This window comes from Scyliorhinus torazame, chromosome 13 (genome assembly GCF_047496885.1).
Source record: "Scyliorhinus torazame isolate Kashiwa2021f chromosome 13, sScyTor2.1, whole genome shotgun sequence".
Classification (NCBI taxonomy): domain Eukaryota; kingdom Metazoa; phylum Chordata; class Chondrichthyes; order Carcharhiniformes; family Scyliorhinidae; genus Scyliorhinus; species Scyliorhinus torazame.
In genome coordinates, this window is record NC_092719.1 from 21,746,586 (window position 1) to 21,767,089 (window position 20,504).

The 20,504-nt window shown below is 52.6% G+C and overlaps 1 protein-coding gene across 1 annotated transcript in view; it reads right to left on the reverse strand.

Annotated features, from left to right (window-relative positions):
* Positions 1–20,123, reverse strand: part of LOC140387889 (uncharacterized) — a 93,549-nt gene extending 73,426 nt beyond the window's left edge. The window contains exon 1 of the mRNA XM_072471178.1: positions 19,944–20,123. Coding sequence (XP_072327279.1) covers positions 19,944–20,070 — 127 coding nt within the window. The 5' untranslated portion in view covers positions 20,071–20,123. The remainder of the gene's footprint in view (positions 1–19,943) is intronic.
* Positions 20,124–20,504: the final 381 nt, after the last annotated feature.

A 20,504-nucleotide genomic window follows, 5' to 3' on the forward strand; every position in this document is an offset into this window, starting at 1 on the left:
TACCCCATCTTGGATCCCCCTTTGTGGCAGGAGTGGAAAGGATGAAAGCTGCCTACGCAGAAAGTCCCACACCTGTAAATATCTAAATTTGTTCCCCCTTGCCAACCCAAACTTCTCCTCCAGCGCCCTCAACCTAGGGAAGCTCCCCTCCAAAAACAGTACCCCATCCTCTCAATTCCCGCCCTTCGCCATACTCGGAACCCTCCATCCAAGCTCCCCAGGGCAAACCGGTGATTTGTCACATATTGGGGACCAGACCGATGCTCCCCCTGCTCCAACGCACCTCCTCCACTGACCCCAGATTCTCAGGGCCACCACCACTACGGGGCTAGTGGAGTACCTTGCCGGCGGGAACGGCAGAGGTGCCGTTATCAACGCCCCCAGACTGGTGCCCCAACACAAAGTTGCCTCCATCCGCTCCCAAACCGACCCCGCCCCCACCACCCACTTCCTTATCATGGCTATGTTAGCCGCCCAGTAATAATTACTGAAATTCGGCAGCGCAAGTCCCCCCTCCCCCCGATTCCGCTCGAGCATCACCTTCTTCACTCGCAGGGACTTACCGGCCCACACAAAGCCCAGGATGATTTTATTAACCCTCTTAAATTAGGACCGCGGGATAAAAATTGGGAGACACTGAAATACGAACAAAAATCTCGGTAGGACCGTCATTTTGACCGTCTGCACTCTCCCAACTAACGACAGCGGGAGCGCATCCCATCTCTGAAACTCGCCCCTCATCTGTTTAACCAACCGGGACAAATTCAACTTGTGTAACCGACCCCAGTCACACGCCACTTGTATCCCTAAGTATCTGAAACTGTCTCCTACTAACCTAAACGGCAGCTCCCAGACCCCCCTGACCCCTCACCTGGACGACAAACATCTCACTCTTTGTCATATTCAGTTTATACCCCGAAAACTGGCCAAATTCCCCCCAAATCGCCATAATTTCGCCCATCCCCACCCCTGGATCCGATACGCAGAAGAGCAGGTCGTCCGCGTACAGCGAGACTCTGTGTTCCACCCCCCCCACCTCCCTTCCAGCCCCTTGATGCTCTCAGAGCAGTTGCCAGCGGCTCTATAGCTAATGCAAACAACAGTGGGGAGAGGGGGCACCCCTGTCATGTACCCCGGTACAGTCTAAAATAGTCCGAGGTCATCCTATTCGTCCTTATATTAGCCTCTGGGGCCTGGTACAACAGTCTGACCCAGTCGATAAAGCCCCGACCAAACCCAAATCGTCTCAGCATCTCCCATGGATAGTCCCACTACACCCGGTCAAACGCCTTTTCCACATCCATTGCCACAACTATCTCAACCTCCCCACTCTCCGGGGGCATCATGATCACATTGAGCAGCCTTCTTAATTGGCCACCAACTGCCTGCCGTTGACAAACCCGGTTTGATCCTCCAAAATCACATACAGCACACAATCTTCAATCCTGGAGGCCAAAATTTTGGCCAGCAACTTGGCATCCACATTAAGCAGGGAGATCGTCCTATATGACCCGCATAGCTCCGGGTTCTTGTCCCACTTCAATATCAACAAAATAGTGGCCTGTGACATCGTCGGGGCAGCACCCATCTGTCCCTTGCCTCATTGAAAACCTTGACCAGCGGCCATCGCCATCTCAGACCACGCCCCGCACTGGGTGGAGCTGGAGTTAGGAGAGGAGAGGGACCAGCACCCGCTGTGGCGTCTTGATGTGGGATTACTGGCGGATGAGGAGGTGTGCGGGAGTGCATTGAGAGATACTTGGAGGCCAATGACAACGGAGAGGTGCAGGTGGGGGTAGTCTGGGAGGCGTAATCTCCCTTAGGAGATTAATCTCCTAAAGGCCCACAGGGAGAAGAGAGAGGGCAGGGAGAAGGAGAGGTTGGTGGGGGAGATCTTAAGGGTGGACAGGAGATATGCAGAGGCCCCCAAGGAGGGGCTACTTAGGGAGGGGCGAAGCCTCCAGACGGAGTTTGACCTGTTGACCACAGGGAAAGCAGAGGCATAGTGGAGGAAAGCACAGGGGGCGACGTACGGTAATGGGGAGAAGGCGAGCCGGATGCTGGCACCCCAGCTCCGTAAGAGGGTGGCAGCGAGGGAGATAGGTGGAGTTAAGGATAGCAGGGGGAATACGGTGCGGAGTGCGGTGAGAGTAAATTGGGTATTTAAGGACTTCTATGAGGAGCTGTACAGATCTGAGCCCCCAGCGGGGAAAGAGGGGATGTGACGATGTTTGGATCAACTGAGGTTCCCGAGGGTGGAGGAGCAGGAGGTGGCTGGTTTAGGGGCGCCAATTGGGTTGGAGGAGCTGGTTAAAGGATTGGGGAACATGCAGGCGGGGAAGGCCCCGGGGCCAGATGGGTTCCTGGTTGAGTTTTATAGGAAATATGTGGACCTGCTAGGCCCGTTGTTAGTGAGGACTTTCATTGAGGGAAGGGAGAGGGGGACCCTGTCCCCAACAATGTCCGGGGCGCTGATCTCGCTGATTCTGAAGCGGGAGAAGGACCCACTGCAATGTGGGTCGTATAGACCGATCTCGCTCCTCAATATGGATGCTAAGGACTTCCGGGTCGCGGCGATGCGGAGCTAAGCCGCGCGAGTCGGCAGCTCCCACAGAAACGGAGTTTTGGGCCCGCTGACGGAGTCCCAACGGACCTTTAAAAAAAAAAAAACCCGTGGGGAAGAACGGAGGAAGTCCCCTACAGACCTGCATGGACCGGACCCGCAGTGAAACGGCGAGGAAAGCGGCCCTGGAGCATCGGGAGAAGAAAGAAGAAAAAAACAAAATGGCGGTGCCCACGGACAGAGAGGAGATGAAAGAGTTCATCAAGGGCTGCTTCGAGGAGCTGCGTAAGGAGATGGTGGCGCCGATACTGGCAATGGTGGAAAAACGTGGAGCAACCCAGAAAGCCCAAGAGGTGAAGATTCAGGAGATCCAGGAAAAAGTGACTGAGAACGACGACAGGCTCGTGGGCCTGGCGGAGAGAGTGGAGCGGCACGAGGCGCTGCACAGGACATGGGCGGGAAGACTCGAAGACCTGGAGAACAGATCAAGGAGAAACAACTTGAGGATCCTGGGTCTCCCAGAAGGAATGGAGGGGGCCGATGCCGCGGCATATGCGGGCACAATGATTGAGACGCTGATGGGTGTGGAGGCCCCCCCGAGATTTCTGGAGCTGGATGGGGCGCACCGAGTGCTAGCGAGGAAGCCCAAGGCAAAAGAGCCGCCAAGGGCGATGGTGGTGAGATTTCACCCGTTTACGGACAGAGAGAGGGTCCTGAAATGGGCCAAGAAGGAACGGAGCAGTAAGTGGGACAATGCGGAGATCAGAATATATCCGGACTGGAGCGCGGAGGTCGCAAAGCGGAGAGCGTGTTTCAACCGGGCCAAAGCGGTGCTGCATCGGAAAGGAGTGAAATTTGGAATGCTGCAGCCAGCGCGACTGTGGGTTACACATAATGGCCAACACCACTACTTCGAAACGCCCGAAGATTCGTGGACCTTTATACTAGCTGAAAAATTGGACTCTAATTGAGGGTTTGTGTGGGAGGGGGGTGTTTGAGGATTGAAGTATGATGGTTGTTGTACATAGGGGGTCAACCACGCGCAGGAAAGGATATATGGGCTGGGGGAGAGGGACAAGGCCATGACAGGAGCTGCGACATGGGAGGCGGGGCAGGCTTTGCGAAGCGCGGGGTTGTCTTTCCCGCGCGCGGCAAAAAAAGGCGGGAAGGGGAACAAAGGAATGTACATTGATTGGGAGATTCCCACACGGGGGGGTTAAAGGGATGGCGGGGGAAGCCGGGGTCAGCAGGTGTCTGGGATGATGCTGGATTCATGAAGCGCATGTTGGGGTGCATTCTGGACCTGGAGGTAGGAGGACTAATAATGGGACGGGACTTCAATACGGTGCTGGACCCAGCACTGGACCGCTCCAGATCAAGGACGGGAAGGAGGCCGGCAGCGGCCAAGGTACTTAAGGGGTTTATGGATTAGATGGGGGGAGTGGACCCATGGAGGTTTGCAAGACCGCAGGCCAGGGAATTTTCTTTTTTCTCCCACGTGCATAAGGCTTACTCCCGGATAGATTTCTTTGTTCTGGGCAGGGCGCTCATCCCGAGAGTGGGGGGGGGCGGGCGGAGTATTCGGCCATAGCCGTTTCGGACCATGCCCCGCACTGGGTGGAACTGGAGCTGGGAGAGGAGAGGGACCAACGCCCGCTGTGGCGGCTGGATGTGGGACTGCTGGCCGATGAGGTGGTGTGTGGGAAGGTGAGGGGGTGTATTGAAAAGTACTTGGAGGCCAACGACAACGGGGAGGTGCAAGTGGGGGTGGTATGGGAGGCGTTGAAGGCGGTGATCAAGGGAGAGCTGATCTCCATCAGGGCTCATAGGGAGAAGATAGAGGGAATGGAAAGGGAGAGGCTAGTGGGGGAGATCTTGCGGGTGGACAGGAGATACGCAGAGGCCCCGGAGGAAAGATTACTTGGGGAAAGGCGACGGCTCCAGACGGAGTTTGACCTGCTGACCACGGGCAAGGCGGAGGCACAGTGGAGGAAGGCGCAAGGGGCGACTTACGAGTACGGGGAAAAGGCTAGTCGGATGCTGGCGCACCAGCTCCGTAAGAGGGCGGCAGCGAGGGAAATAGGGGGAATCAAAGATGGAAGGGGAGCCACGGTTCGAAATGCAATGGAAATAAATAAGGTATTTAAGGACTTTTATGAAGAGCTGTACAGATCCCAGCCCCAGGGGGGGAAGGGGGGATGAGGCGATTCCTGGACCAGCTGGGGTTCCCGAGGGTGGAGGAGCAGGAGGCGGTTGGTTTGGGGGCACCAATTGGGTTGGAGGAGTTGAGTAAGGGTTTGGGGAGCATGCAGGCGGGGAAGGCCCCGGGGTCGGACGGGTTGCCGGTGGAATTCTATAGAAAATATGTGGACCTGCTGGCCCCGCTACTAGCGAGGACCTTCAACGAGGCAAGAGAGGAGGGAACCCTGCCCCAGACAATGTCAGAGGCGACAATCTCCCTGATTCTAAAGCGAGACAAGGATCCACTGCAATGTGGATCGTACAGGCCGATTTCGCTCCTCAATGTGGATGCTAAGCTATTGGCGAAGGTACTGGCCACTAGGATTGAGGACTGTGTCCCGGGGGTGATTCACGAGGACCAAACAGGATTCGTAAAGGGCAGGCAGTTAAATACCAATGTGCGGCGGCTCTTAAACATGATAACGATGACATCGGAGGAGGGAGAGGCGGAGATAGTGGCAGCTATGGACGCGGAAAAAGCCTTTGACCGAGTAGAGTGGGAGTACCTCTGGGAGGTATTGCGCAGGTTTGGGTTCGGGGGAGGGTTTATTAGATGGGTTAAGCTCCTTTACAGCGCCTCGGTGGCGAGCGTAGTGACAAACCGGCGGAGGTCGGAGTACTTTCGGCTGTACCGAGGGACGAGACAGGGGTGCTCCCTGTCCCCCCTGTTGTTTGCATTGGCGATCGAACCCTTGGCCATATCACTTAGGGAGTCTCAGAAATGGAGGGGGATAGTCCGCGGGGGAGAGGAGCATCAGGTATCGCTATATGCGGATGACCTGCTGCTATACGTGGCGGACCCAATGGAGGGGATAGTGGAGGTCATGCAGACTCTGAAGGAGTTTGGAGAGTTCTCGGGCTACAAGCTTAATGTAGAGAAGAGTGAGCTTTTTGTATTACAGGCAGGGGACCAAGAAAGAGGGATAAGGGACCTACCGCTGAGGACGGCGGAGAGGAGTTTTCGGTATCTGGGGATCCAGATAGCCAGAAGTTGGGGGGCCCTACATAAACTGAATTTGACGAGGGTGGTGGAGCAAATGGAGGAGGATTTTAAAAGATGGGACATGCTCCCGCTCTCGTTGGCGGGTAGGATGCAGTCGGTCAAAATGGTGGTCCTTCCGAGGTTTTTGTTCGTGTTTCAGTGCCTCCCCATCGTGATCACCAAGGGCTTTTTCAAGAGAGTAGGTAGGAGTATCATGGGGTATGTGTGGGCAAATAAGACCCCGAGGGTTAGGAGAGGATTCTTGGAACGCAACAGGGACCGAGGAGGGTTGGCTTTGCCAAACCTAGAGAGTTACTACTGGGCAGCAAATGTGGCGATGATCCGTAAGTGGGTTATGGAGGGAGAGGGGGCGGCATGGAAGAGGATGGAGATGGCGTCCTGTAAAGGAACGAGCCTGGGGGCGTTGGTAACGGCACCGCTGCTGCTCTCGCTGACAAAATACACCACAAGCCCGATGGCGGCGGCAACACTAAAGATCTGGGGCCAGTGGAGAAGACACAGGGGTGCAATGGGAGCATTGGTGTGGTCCCCGATCAGGGGTAACCACCGGTTTGTCCTTGGGAAGATGGACGGGGGGGTTCCAAGGCTGGCATCGGGCGGGGATAAGAAGAATGGGGGACCTGTTCATTGACGGGACAGTTGCGAGCCTAGGGGCACAGGAGGAGAAATTTGAGTTACCCCCGGGAAATGCATTTAGATATATGCAGGTGAGGGCTTTTGTGAGGCGACAGGTGAGGGAATTTCCATTGCTCCCGGCACAAGAAGTTCAAGATAGGGTGATCTCGGGGGTATGGGTCGGGGAGGGCAAGGTGTCGGAAATATACCAAGAGATGAAAGAAGAGGGGGAAGCGCTAGTAGAAGAACTGAAAGGTAAATAGGAGGAGGAGCTGGGGGAGGAGATTCAGGAAGGGCTATGGGCCGACGCCCTGGGTAGGGTTAATACCTCCTCCTCGTGTGCCAGGCTCAGTCTGATATAATTTAAGGTGGTTCACAGAGCGCATTTGACGAGGGCGAGGCTGAGTAGGTTCTTTGGGGTAGAGGATAGGTGTGAAAGATGTTCAGGGAGCCCGGCGAACCATGTCCATATGTTTTGGTCATGCCCGGCATTGGAGGGGTTCTGGAGAGGAGTGGCTGGAGTAATATCCCAGGTGGTGAAAGTCCGGGTCAAGCCAAGCTGGGGGCTAGCAATATTTGGAGTAGTGGATGAGCCGGGAGTGCAGGATGCGAGAGGCCGGAATTCTGGCCTTTGCGTCCCTAGTAGCCCGGCGAAGGGTCTTGCTATTGTGGAACGAGGCGAAGCCCCCTGGCCTGGAGGCCTGGATTAACGACATGGCGGGGTTCATAAAATTGGAGAGAATCAAGTTTGCTTTGAGAGGGTCTGCACAGGGGTTTTACAGGCGGTGGCAACAGTTCCTAGAATATCTCGCGGAGCGTTAGAAGAAGGTCGATCAGCAGCAGCAGCAACCTTGGGGGCGGGGGGGGAAGGGGGGAACGAGAGACTGAGGGGATGGACGAGCGGGAGATAGCATGGAGGGTGGGGGGAAACGGTACGCGCGGCCAAGAGCCAGTGTGTAAAGCTATGTAAATATGCCATCTTGCCATGTGTATATCTTGCTCAGGGAGAATTTGCGTTATTTTGTTACCGGGGGGGGGGGGGGGGGAATTGTTTGTAAGGGGAAAAAATTGTGTTGTTAAAAAACCTTAATAAAAATATTTTTAAAAAAAATATGGATGCTAAGTTGCTGGCAAAAGTGCTGGCTACGAAAATTGAGGACTGTGTCCCTGGGGTGATTCGTGAGAACCAGTGGGATTTGTAAAGGGCAGGCAGCTAAACACTAATGTGCGGAGGCTCCTCAACGTGATTATGATGCCATCGGTGGAGGGAGAGGCGGAAGTAGTGGCAGCTATGGACGCGGAGAAGGCCTTCGACCGGGTGGAGTGGGAGTATCTTTGGGAAGTGTTGCGGAGGTTTGGGTTCGGGGAGGGGTTTATTAGTTGGGTCAGGCTCCTATATAGAACCCCGGTGGCGAGTGTGGCTACGAATAGGCGGAGGTCGGAGTACTTTCGGCTGTACCGAGGGACGAGGCAGGGGTGCCCCCTGTCCCCCTTGTTGTTTGCATTGGCAATTGAGCCTTTGGCCATGGCACTAAGGGAGTCCAGGAAATGGAGGGGGTTGGTCCGAGGGGGAGAGGAACATCGGGTGTCGCTGTATGCGGACGACCTGTTGCTGTATGTGGCAGATCCAGTGGAGGGGATGGTGGAGGTCATGCGGATCCTAAGAGAGTTTGGGGACTTCTCGAGCTATAAGCTCAACGTAGGAAAAAGTGAGCTCTTTGTGGTGTATCCAGGTGACCACGGAAGGGGGATAGACGACCTACCATTGAAGAGGGCGGAAAGGAACTTTCGGTATTTGGGGATCCAGGTGGCTGGGAGCTGGGGGGCCCTGCACAAGCTCAATTTGACGCGGTTGGTGGAGCAGATGGAGGAGGATCTCAAAAGATGGGTAGTGCTGCCACTCTCGCTAGCGGGCAGGGTACAGTCGGTTAAAATGATGGTCCTCCCGAGGTTTCTCTTTGTGTTCCAGTGCCTTCCCATTATGATTACCAAGGCCTTTTTTAAACGGTTAGGTAGGAGCATGATGGGTTTTGTGTGGGCAAATAAGACCCCGAGGGTAAAGAGGGTGTTTCTGGAGCGTAGCAGGGACAGGGGAGGGCTGGTGCTGCCGAATCTGTGCGGCTACTATTGGGCAGCCAACGTGGCGATGATCCGTAAGTGGGTAATAGAGGGAGAGGGGGCGGCATGGAAGAGGTTGGAGATGGCGTTCTGCAGGGGCACGAGCCTGAGGGCGCTGGTGACGGCACCGATCCCGCTCTTGCCGACAAGGTACACCACGAGTCCGGTGGTGGCGGCAACGTTGAAGATCTGGGGGCAGTGGAGACGGCATAGGGGCGAGGTGGGAGCCTCAGTTTGGTCCCCGATTTGGGAGAAACATCGGTTCGTCCAGGGAAGGATGGATGGGGGGTTTCGGAGCTGGCATCGGGCACGGATCAGAAGAATGGGGGACCTGTTTATAGATGGGACGTTTGCGAGCCTAGGGGCGCTGGAGGAGAAGTTTGGGTTACCCCCGGGAAATGCTTTCAGGTACATGCAAGCGAGGGCGTTTGTGAGGTGGCAGGTGAGGGAATTCCCGTTGCTCCCGGCACAGAGCATTCAGGACAGGGTGATTTCGGGTGTATGGGTCAGAGAAGGCAAGGTTTCGGCGATCTATCAAGAGATGAAAGAAGAGGAGGAGGTTTCGGTAGAGGAGCTAAAGGCCAAGTGGGAGGAGGAGCTTTGGGAGGAGATTGATGAGGGTCTGTGGGCAGATGCCCTGAGTAGGGTTAACTCCTCTTCCTCTTGTGCCAGGCTCTGCTTAATACAATTCAAGGTTACTCATAGAGCGCATATGACAGGGGCGAGGTTGAGTAGGTTCTTTGGGGTGGAGGACAGATGCGGGAGGTGCTCGGGAAGCCCGGCGAATCACGTCCACATGTTCTGGTCGTGCCCGGCACTGGATGGGTTTTGGAGGGGTTTCGCGAGGACTATGTCCAAGGTGGTGAAAGTCCAGGTCAAGCCGAGTTGGGGGTTGGCACTATTTGGGGTAACGGACGAGCCGAGAGTGCAGGAGGCGAAAGAGGCCGGTATGCTGGCCTTTGCGTCCCTGGTAGCCCGGCGGAGGATCGTGCTATTATGGAAGGATGCGAAGCCCCCCAGTGTGGAAGCCTGGATAAATGACATGGCAGGGTTCATTAAGCTGGAGAGGATAAAGTTTGCCTTGAGAGGGTCTGTGCAGGGGTTCTCCAGGCGGTGGCAACCGTTCCTAGACTATCTCGCGGAGCGCTAGGAGGAGGTCAGCAGCAGCAGCAACCCAGGGGGGGGGGGGGGGGTGTCTCTTTTAGGGGGGTATTTGGGTACAAGGGTACTTTTGAATGCCATATGGGGGGGGGGGGTTAATATATACGGGAGAAACACAATGTATAAGTAGCTTATTATTTTTGATTGTGGTGTTTGTGTTCTTTCTTCTTTTAGTTATGGGGGGGGTTTGTTTGTTACAAAAAATTTGAATAAACATATTTAAAAAAAAGAAAACCTTGACCAGCAACGGCCCTAAAATGCATGAGAACTTTTTATAGAACTCCACCGGGTATCCGTCCGGCCCCGGGGCTTTACCCAACTGCATTGCCTTCAAGCCCTCAACTATTTCTTCGGCCCTAATCGGGGCCCCCAGTCCATCCACCAGCTCCCTACCCACCGTTGGGAAGGTCAGTCCGCCCAAAAAGCGCCTCATCCCCTCCGACCCCGTGGGGGGTTCCAAGCAATAGAGCCGACTGTAAAAGTCCCTGAATGTCCTGTTTAGCCCTGCCGACTCCCCTACCAAGTTCCCATCCCCATCAACCCCCCTCTTTATTTCCCTGGCCGCCTCCCTCTTCCTAAGCTGCTGTGCAAGCATTCTGCTGGCCTTCTCCACATGTTCGTAAAACGTCCCCCTCGCCTTTCTAAGCTGCTCCGCTGCCTTACTTGTGGACAACACCCCGAACTCAGCTTGCAGCTTCCAACGTTCTCTTAAGAGCTCCACCCTCAGGGTCACCACATACCTCCTGTCTATCTGTAAGATCTCCTTAATCAGTCGGTCCGTTTCTGCCCTATCCGTCCTGTCGCTATGAGCCCGGATCGAAATCAGCTCCCCTTTCACCACTGCCTTCAGCGCCTCCCAGACCACCCCTGCTGAGACTTCCCCAGTGTCATTGACCTGCAGGTAGTTTGCATACACTTCCTCAGCCTCTCGCACACCGCCTCGTCCGCCAGCAACCCCACATCCAACCTCCATCGAGGGCGCTGGAAGCTCTCCTCATTAACCTGTAGTTCCACCCAGTGTGGGGCATGATCCGAAATAGTGATGGCCGAATGCTCCGTGTCCACCACCCCTGCCAGTAAATCCCTGCTCAAAATGGAAAACTCTATCCGGGAATAAACCTTGTGAACATGCGAATAAAAAGAAAACTCCTTCCCCGTCGGCTGCCTAAACCTCCATGGTCGACCCCCCCATCTGCTCCATGAACCCTATCAGTTCCTTTGCCATTGCTGGCACCCTACCTGTTTTTGACACGACCGGTCCAGGTCGGGGTCGATGACTGTATTAAAATCCCCTCTCATAACCAACTTGTGTGAGTCCAGGTCAGGTATTTTTCCCAGCAATCTCTTTATAAATTCCACGTCATCCCAATTTGGTGCGTACACATTAACCAAGACTACCTTCCTCCCCTCCAGCTTACCGCTGACCATGACATAACGGCCCCCCCTGTCCGAGACTATACTGCCCACCTGAAATTGCACCCGCTTGTTGATCAAGATCGGAACCCCTCTAGTCTTGATATCTAGCCCCGAATGAAAGATCTGACTGACCCAACCCTTCCTTAGTCTGACTTGATCTGCCACTTTCAGGTGCGTCTCCTGCAACATTACCAAGTCCGCTTCAGAGTCCTCAAATGCGCGAACACACGTGCCCTCTTGACCGGCCCGTTCAACCCTCTAACATTCCAGGTGATCAGCCTAGTTGGGGGGCACTGTGGTCCCCGTGCCGATCAGCCATCCCTTTTCCTGGGCCCGCCACCAGCCCATGCACCGCGCCTCCATCGGCCCACCTCCTGGCTGCCCCCACCACCGACCTCCTCTCTGCCCCGAAACCGAAGTCCCTCCCTCGTCAGCAGAGTAACTCCCTCCCCCCCAGCAACAACACTTTGTAACCTAACCCCTGCCATAAGATTAATAATATGCACACCCTAACTTTGCTTCCGTAGACTAGCTCACCCAGCTAGCCTGGTGGCCCTTGCCTCCAGCGCCGAGAAGTCTCCCACCTATTGTTCCCTCACTCCCCTCCCCTCCCCCCGCCCATCGAAACCACTTCCCTCATCAAATCAATCTCAAACAATCGCCCAATTAACAGAAGAGACAACCCAAAAAGAAGAACACAAGAAAACCTCCCCAATAGTGTAAATCAAAGTAATACAAAGTAAAAAGCCCCACCAGCCACCCCCATCAAAAACCCACAGAAACCAAATAACTTTTACTTCCCCCTTATTCAACCAAACTCAAATACAGAAGTGAAACGACAATAGAAGCATATAAACATCACTCAAAATGTTGCATCTTAAAACAAAAAGTTCTCAGTTCAGCACCAGCCCTTTCCTCTTGGCACAGTCCATCGCGTCTTTGGGCGACTGCAAATAATGGTGCTGGTCCTCGTGCGTAACCCAAAGAAGCGGCGGGTATAACAGTCCAAATTTCACCCGCTTCTTGAACAGGATCGCCTTAACTTTGTTAAAGCCTGCCCTCCTTCTGGCCACCTCCACGCTCAGATCCTGGTAGACACGCAAAATGCTGTTGTCCCATTTGCAGCTCCACGTACGCTTGGCCCACTGGAGAACACACTCCTTGTCCAGGAACCTGTAGAACCGGACCACCATCGCTCTTGGGGAGTCCCCCGGCCGCGGCTTCCTCGCCAGCGCTCTATATGCCCTGTCCACCTCCAACGGTCGGGAAAAAGCCCCCGTTCCCAGAAGCTTCTGAAACATACTCGCCACAAACGCGCCAGCATCAGCACCTTCCGGGAGACCGATAATTCTTAAGTTCTGCTGGCGAGCTCTATTCTCCAGGTCTTCTACCTTCTCCAGCAGCCTTTTTTGCTGATCCTTCATCATCCCCACCTCCAGCTCAACCACTGTTTGGTGCTCCTCCTGGTCCGCCAGCGCTTTTTCCAGCTTCTGAATCGTCCGATCCTGGGCATCCAGCCTGCGCTCCAGCCGATCGATCGATTCCTTTATCGGATCGAGACAGTCCCGTTTCTGCCTAGCAAAGCCATCTTAAATGACCAGCATCAACTCTTCCGTTGATAGTTGGGCCATCACAGCAGAGGTTCGAACATCAGCCAAATTGACTTCTGCCGCAACCGCCACCCAGCCCTTGCTTGTCTTCTTGTTTCTCCCTTTTCGATCCCTTGGGGTTCTTCGTTCTATACACCAATGTGTGGAGCCAGTGCCAAATTGATTCTGCCTTCAAAGTCAGCGCTCAAAAACGCAAAAAAGTCAGGGGGAAAGGTCCAAAAGTGCAACCAGAGCGGCCACCAAATGCGCGACCTACTCCCTCATAGCCGCCACTGGAAGTCGTTCTAAGTTCGTAGTTTTGCCAGTGGAGATAAAGTTTTAGTATTATTACCAGTGGTAGGTGAACCTTTAAAAGCAATATTTTGTGGACCTTATCTGATTGAAAGGAAATAAAGTCAGGTGAATTATGTGGTAAAAACACCAGATAGAAGGAAGATTCACCGAGTGTCATGTGAATAAAGGGAAGGAGAGAAAAAGGAGGAGGTTTTAATGATTCTAACTCAAAGTGACAAACCAAATCCAGATGATTGTGAATTTGACATACCTCAAATTAAATTGGAAAACGAGGATGTTCTTAAAAATTGGGATAAATTGTTGAGTTACCTTCCAGAGGAAAAACAAACTGACCTAAAAGTTATTGATATCACGTGGGTGTTTACTACTGGGTGTTTACTACTGGAAATGGGTGTTTACTACTGCAATGATGCCAGAGAGTGGGTGGAGCTGGGCTGTCTGTCAGCTTTTTACTTTCGTTTTAGGCTGTTTGCTGCAAGGTGTGTTTTAGTTTCGTTTTCAGTGTTGGAGCTGAAGCCAGACCAAGCAAGTGTACTGCTGTTCTCTCTGCCATCAAAAGACTATCTCTTGATCATTTGGTGAATTCAGATGTATAAATGTTTTCAGTAGTGACTTTAACCTGATGTGCTTCTGTTAAAAGTTTTGTTTTAAAGTCATATGGATGTTAAAAGGAAAGCTTAAAGGATTATTTAGTGTTGTAGTCTTTGGGGGTTGTATTTGAATTGATGGTTGCTAAGATGTTCACTGTATGTTTTAAAAAAGGTTAACTTGAGTTCATAGAATAAACATTGTTTTGCTTTAAAAAATACTTTTCCATTTCTGCTATACTGCACCTGTAGAGTGGGCCGTGTGCACACCACAATCTATTAAAAGTTGTGGGTCAGGTGAACTCCATGATACACTTTGAGATTCTCTAAACCCTGGCCCATAACACCCTTAACACTACTGTACAAGAGAAGAAACATACAGCTGTCAATCAATCTTAAAATTAGCATGGCATAGAGTAATACTTGCTTAATAAAACAGATTTGGCTCCGGTTGGAACCCCTTCGGACTCTGGCTGAATGTCTTCAAAAATCTGGTTCAGCTGGCGTGTTTCAGCTTTTTCCCACTCAAGACTGCTCTGCTTTACATATTATTAGTCTTTTATAACTGTCCGACTGTGAGATAATTATGGACTCAATTTCAGGCAGATGAGAATTCACCTCTTCTCTTTCCCAAAGCTTCTCCAAAACCTCCTGCCTCTGTGCATTCCTGGGCTCCACACAGCAATGACCTCATCTCCTAAGTTGAAAAACAAATGATCTCTGCAGGCTGAAAAGCACATTAACTCCCCAAGGACTTCCCCAGTCAAACCACATTCCTCTGGTCAATTTCACATGCTGAAGCAAAACAAAATCCTTTAAAAAAAACATGATCACTGCAGTCAAACACACTATAACACCATGCTTTTAGCCCTTCAATTGTCCCAGTATTTAGAAGCCAATATTCCTAAAATTCTCCATTTGTAAACAATCTCTCTCTTCAACAAACCAGCCAAAGATTAACCAAACCTACCTTTTTGACACAGCTCTTGTTGACATGAGTAATATCAGAAACAGCTGGGTTTCAGATGACAGGTGCTCTCATTCAGGCAGCCTTGATCGTTTTGTTAGTGCGGGTCAATGCAATGCTCACAATGCCGCTTGTCCTAATTCTGAAAGAAGCTTTGTACACTTCTCACTCTCTGCGCGTGTTTACTGTGTTCCTGGTGATGACAACGGTAATACAACCAAGGCAATATCTCCGTGCAAAAAAACACAACCAAATCAAAAGTGAGAACGAACAGGAAACTTCAGAACAAATAAATGACACCCAACCGCCCCACCCACCCTGCCGTTCTCCTCCACACATCCTGCCTTCCCCATTTTAACACTTTTATCCCCCCCACATTTGGTGACATCTTACTTGTCCTTGAATAAGTCAATAAGCGGCATCCACCTCTGGGCAAACCCATCCACTGACCCTCTCAAGGCAAACTTAATTTTTTCCAGTCTAAGGAACTCCGCCAGGTTGCTCACTTGCACCCCCGGCTTCAGCGGTCTCGAGTCCCTCCACTTCAACAAAATCCGTCTCCGCGCTAGCAGAGAGGCAAAGGCTAAGACGTCAGCATCTCTTGCCCCCTGGACTCCCGGGTCTTCTGAGACTTCGAATATCGCCACTTCTGAACTCAGGGCCACTTTCACCTTCAGAACCTCGGACATTACGTCCGCGAACCCCTGCCAGAACCCTTTCAGCTTTGGACATGCCCAAAACATATGAACATGGTTTGCAGGCCTCCCCGCGCACTGTCCACACCTGTCCTCCACCCCTTCAAAGAATCTGCTCATCCTGGCCACCGTCATATGCACCCTATGCACTACATTGAAATGAATAAGGCTGAGCCTCGCACACAAGGACGATGCGTTCACCTTCCTCAAAGCCTCCTCCCACAACCCAGTCTCCATTTCTCCCCAACTCCTCCTCCCATCTCCTTTTAACTTCTATCGGGGCTCCCTCCCTTTCCATTAACTCCTTGTAAATCTCGGATATCTTACCCTCACCCACTCCTGCTTTCGATACCACCTTGTCCTGTAGCCCCGGGGATGGCAGGTCGGGAAAAGACGGCACCTGCTTCCTCATATAATCCCACACCTGTAAGTACCAGAACCCATTCCCACAGCGCAGCTCAAACGGTTCTTCCAATTCCTCTAAACTCGAAAAGCTGCCCCCCCACAAAAAGGTCCCCGAACTGCTCGATCCCTGCCCACCGCTATCCTCGAAACCCCGTGGCCAAATCTATGATTGCCGCAGATCGGTGTCTACACCGAGGTGAGGCACCTTCCAATCTCGGATACTGCTGCCACTTTCCCCACACCCTCAGGGCCGCCACCACCACAGGGCTCGTGCAGTACGTGGCCGGTGAGAATGGCAGAGGTGCCGTCACCAATGCCCCTAAGCTTGGTGCCCTTACAAGAGGCTGCCTCCATCCACTCACCCGCCAACCCCTCCCCCGCCACCCATTTCCTAACCATGGCTAGATTCGCTACCTAATAATAATTCATTATATTTGGCAAGGCCAACCCCCCTCACGATGCCGCTTCCGCGATTTTCCACGAACCCGCCAGTCCTGCGCGCATGGTTGACACGATGCCGGTCGGGGGCCGTTGGAACAGGCCACCGCGTCGATTCTCCGTGGTTGACCGCCCAACTCCCACCGGCGTGGTTTACATGTGGTACCACCCGGCGGCAGCTGAGACCCGCGGCCATGGTGGGGGGCGGGCGGCATCTGACCCGAGGGGGGGGGGGGGCCTCAGCGGTAGCCAGGCCCGCGATCGGAGGCCACCAACCAGCGGGCCATCGCGATCTTTGAGGGACCTACCTTCTTTCGGGCGGGCCCTCTGTGTGGCTCCGCCATGTCACCGCCACACGCATGCGCTTGCGCATGCGTGGCCTGGCTAGCAGGGCCCCGCCGGCAGCTGGAGCCGCGGTACGCATGCCGGGGCTCTGCTCGCCCCTGGAAAACGGAGAATCACCCCAGACTTTTGAGGAAAATGTCCGGAGTGATTCTCGGCCGTTTTCCGGTGGGCGTGGGGACTTAGTCCCCAGAAGGGAGAATCCCGCCCCTCATTCTTCCCTATGTTTAACTTATATCGGGAAAACAGGCTGAATTCATCTAAGATGTTCATAATTTCCCCAATTCCTCCCAGTGGATCCGATATATAAAGCAGCAGATCGTCTGGATATAGCAAGACCCTGTGCTCCACGCCCCCCCCCCCCCCCCCCCACTATCCTTTCCATCTCCTTGACGCTCTAAGTGCCATTGCCAGTGGCTCTATCGCCAAGGCAAAAAGCAACAGGGAGTGGGCATCCCTGCGTTGTCCCACAGTGTAGTCCAAGATACCCTGAACTCAGATACATCCTTGCACTCTCTATCGGCCCCCTATACAGCAACTGGACCCAGTCCACAAACCCCTGCCCGAACCCGAACAGTTCCAGCACTTCCCAGATACTTCCATTCCACCTGATCAAATGCCTTCTCAATGTCCATAGCGACCGTCACATCCTGTCCCTCCAGGGACATCATTGTCAGGTTTAATAGCCGCCTTACATTAGCTGACAGATGCCTACCCTTTACAATCCCTGTCTGGTCCTCCCCTATCATCCCGAGCACACAATCCCCCTTATCCCGCGGCTCGTTGTGCGCCTTTACCAGCAGGGCTCCAGATCCCCAGAAAACGTCTGAGAAAGTTCTACCGGGAACCCATCCAGGCCCACGGCCTTCCCTGCCTGCATCGCCCCCATCCCCTTCATTAACTCCACCAATCCAATGAGGGCCCCCAGGCCTTCTACCAGGTTCTCCTCCACCTTAGGGAACTCCAACCTGTAGAGGAATCGCCGCATTTTGCCGCCGTCAAGTACCCTGAGTCGACCACCCACGCCAGCTGTCTTATCCACTACAACGTAATCGATCCACGAGTACACCATGTGCACATGAGAGAAGTATTAAAATTCCTTCGCTCTCAGCCTCCCAAACCTTTATGGGTTTACCCTCCCCTTGTGCTCCATGAACCCCTGCCTCTCCTTTGCCACCGCTGACACCCTCCCCAACTGTGGACTCAACCGGTTCAACCCTGGCTCAATGACCACATTAAAGCCTCCTGCCATAGTCAACTGACTCGAGTCGAGGTCTGGGATCATGCCCAACACCCACCTCATGAATTCAACATTATCCCAATTTGGGGCGTAAATGTTCACCAAGACTACTTCAATTTACCGCTCACCATCATGGACCTTCCCCCTGAATCTGCCACTATATTCCGCACTTCAAACGCTTTCTGCTTATTTATCAGCACTGCCACCCCCCGCGTATTCATATCTAATCCTGAATGGAAGACTTGCCCTACCCATCCTTTCTCCGTTCTAATGAGAAAAGGCCTAGCACCCTCAATCTTTCTTCGTTAGACCTACTCTCCATTCCAGGCAACATCCTGGTAAATCTCCTTTGCACCTTTTCCAAAGCTTCCACATCCTTCCTAAAATGAGGCGACCAGAACTGTACACAGTACTCCAAATGTGGCCTTACCAAAGTTTTGTACAGCTGCATCATCACCTCACGGCTCTTAAATTCAATCCCTCTGTTAATGAACGCTAGCACACCATAGGCCTTCTTCACAGCTCTATCCACTTGAGTGGCAACTTTCAAAGATGTATGAACATAGACCCCAAGATCTCTCTGCTCCTCCACATTGCCAAGAACTCTGCCGTTAACCCTGTATTCCGCATTCATATTTGTCCTTCTAAAATGGACAACCTCACACTTTTCAGGGTTAAACTCCATCTGCCACTTCTCAGCCCAGCTCTGCATCCTATCTATGTCTCTTTGCAGCCGACAACAGCCCTACTCACTATCCACAACTCCACCAATCTTCGTATCGTCTGCAAATTTACTGACCCACCCTTCAACTCCCTCATCCAAGTCATTAATGAAAATCACAAACAGCAGAGGACCCAGAACTGATCCCTGTGGTACGCCACTGGTAACTGGGATCCAGGCTGAATATTTGCCATCCACCACCACTCTCTGACTTCTATCGGTTAGCCAGTTTGTTATCCAACTGGCCAGATTTCCCACTATCCCATGCCTCCTTACTTTCTGCAGAAGCCTACCATGGGGAACCTTATCAAATGTCTTACTAAAATCCATGTACACTACATCCACTGCTTTACCTTCATCCACATGCTTGGTCACCTCCTCAAAGAATTCAATAAGACTTGTAAGGCAAGACCTACCCCATACAAATCCATGCTGACTATCCCTAATCAAGCAGTGTCTTTCCAGATGCTCAGAAATCCAATCCTTCAGTACACTTTCCATTACTTTACCTTCCACCGAAGTAAGACTAACTGGCCTGTAATTCCCAGGGTTATCCCTAGTCCCTTTTTTGAACAGGGGCACGACATTCGCCACTCTCCAATCCCCTGGTACCACCCCTGTTGACAATGAGGACAAAAAGATCATTGCCAACGGCTCTGCAATTTCATCTCTTGCTTCCGATAGAATCCTTGGATATATCCCGTCAGGCCCAGGGGACTTGTCTTTCCTCAGGTTTTTCAAAATGCCCAACACATCTTCCTTCCTAACAGGTATTTCCTCGCGCTTACCAGTCTGTTTCACACTGTCCTCTCCAACAATATGGCCCCTCTCATTTGTAAATACAGAAGAAAAGTACTCGTTCAAGAAGTGCCCTATGCACCCGGTCGACCTTCAGTTGAAGGCTCCCTCCCCCATCAGCTGCTCCAGCAGTTTGGCTAATTGGAGCCTGCGTCTGCTCCCTCGATGCCCTCTGGTATTCCAACAATTCTTAAATTTTGTCTCCGGGAGCGGTTCTCCAGATCCTCCACCTTCTCCTTTAGCTGTTTCTGGGTCTCCCGCATCATCCCGATCTTGGTCGCCGGGGTAAATTGCTACTCATGCTCTCCCACTGCCTCCTCCACTTTCTGGATCGCTTGGCTCTGGGTCTCCAGCCTCTGCTCCACCCGATTGATCCCCGCTTTTAGCGGATCTACCACCTTCGCCAGATCCTCCTGAGCCTCCCTTCTCTGCTGGCTAAACTTCTCATTCAAGAAGTCCACCAACTTCTCCATTAACCATTGGGCTGGTAGGGCTGATCCTTTACCCTTCACCATCTTCCCCTGTGTCGCATGAAGAGTTTCTTGCTCTAGGAGCTCTTTCTTCTCAACCCACTTCTGGTCCATGATTCCATCCACAACTCCACCAGTGGAGTATAACATTCGTCCACCACCTCTGCACCTTTTTCCACCAAAACATCCGCCCAGCAAATGGGGAAAAGGACCGGAAAAAACGCCTCAAGCGGGAGCTGCCAAATGTGCGACTACTTACTCCATGGCCGGCACCGGAAGTCTGCCTCTGTGCAAATAACTTGAAAGATCATCTGCAGATCTTCTTGTAATGTGGTTGCTGCTGAGGGTCCAGCAGCGTGTGTGTTAGCGACGCCATGAAGGCACATTCAGTGGAGACATGAACACATCACAATGCCACAATTTTGTTTTTAAATTTTAGAGTACCCAATTCATTTTTTCCAATTAAGGGGCAATTTAGCGTGGCCAATCCACCTACCCTGTACATCTTTGGGTTGTGGGGGCAAAACCCACGCAAACACGGGAAGAATGTGCAAACTCCACACAGACAGTGACCCAGAGCTGAGATAGAACCTGGGACTGTGGCGCCGTGAGGCAGCAGTGCTATCCACTGCGACACCGCGCTGCCACAATCAAATAGGAGAAAATAATTAACATCCGAAAAAACTTTGTTCAATGTCCATTCTGTCTGATTTATGACTACCAGAACAGTTAGTTAGTCAGTTCTCTGTTGGGCAATTTAGTGTTGTCAGCATTCATCAATATTGATTAACTTGTTTCGAATAGTGTACTTTGAATAAAC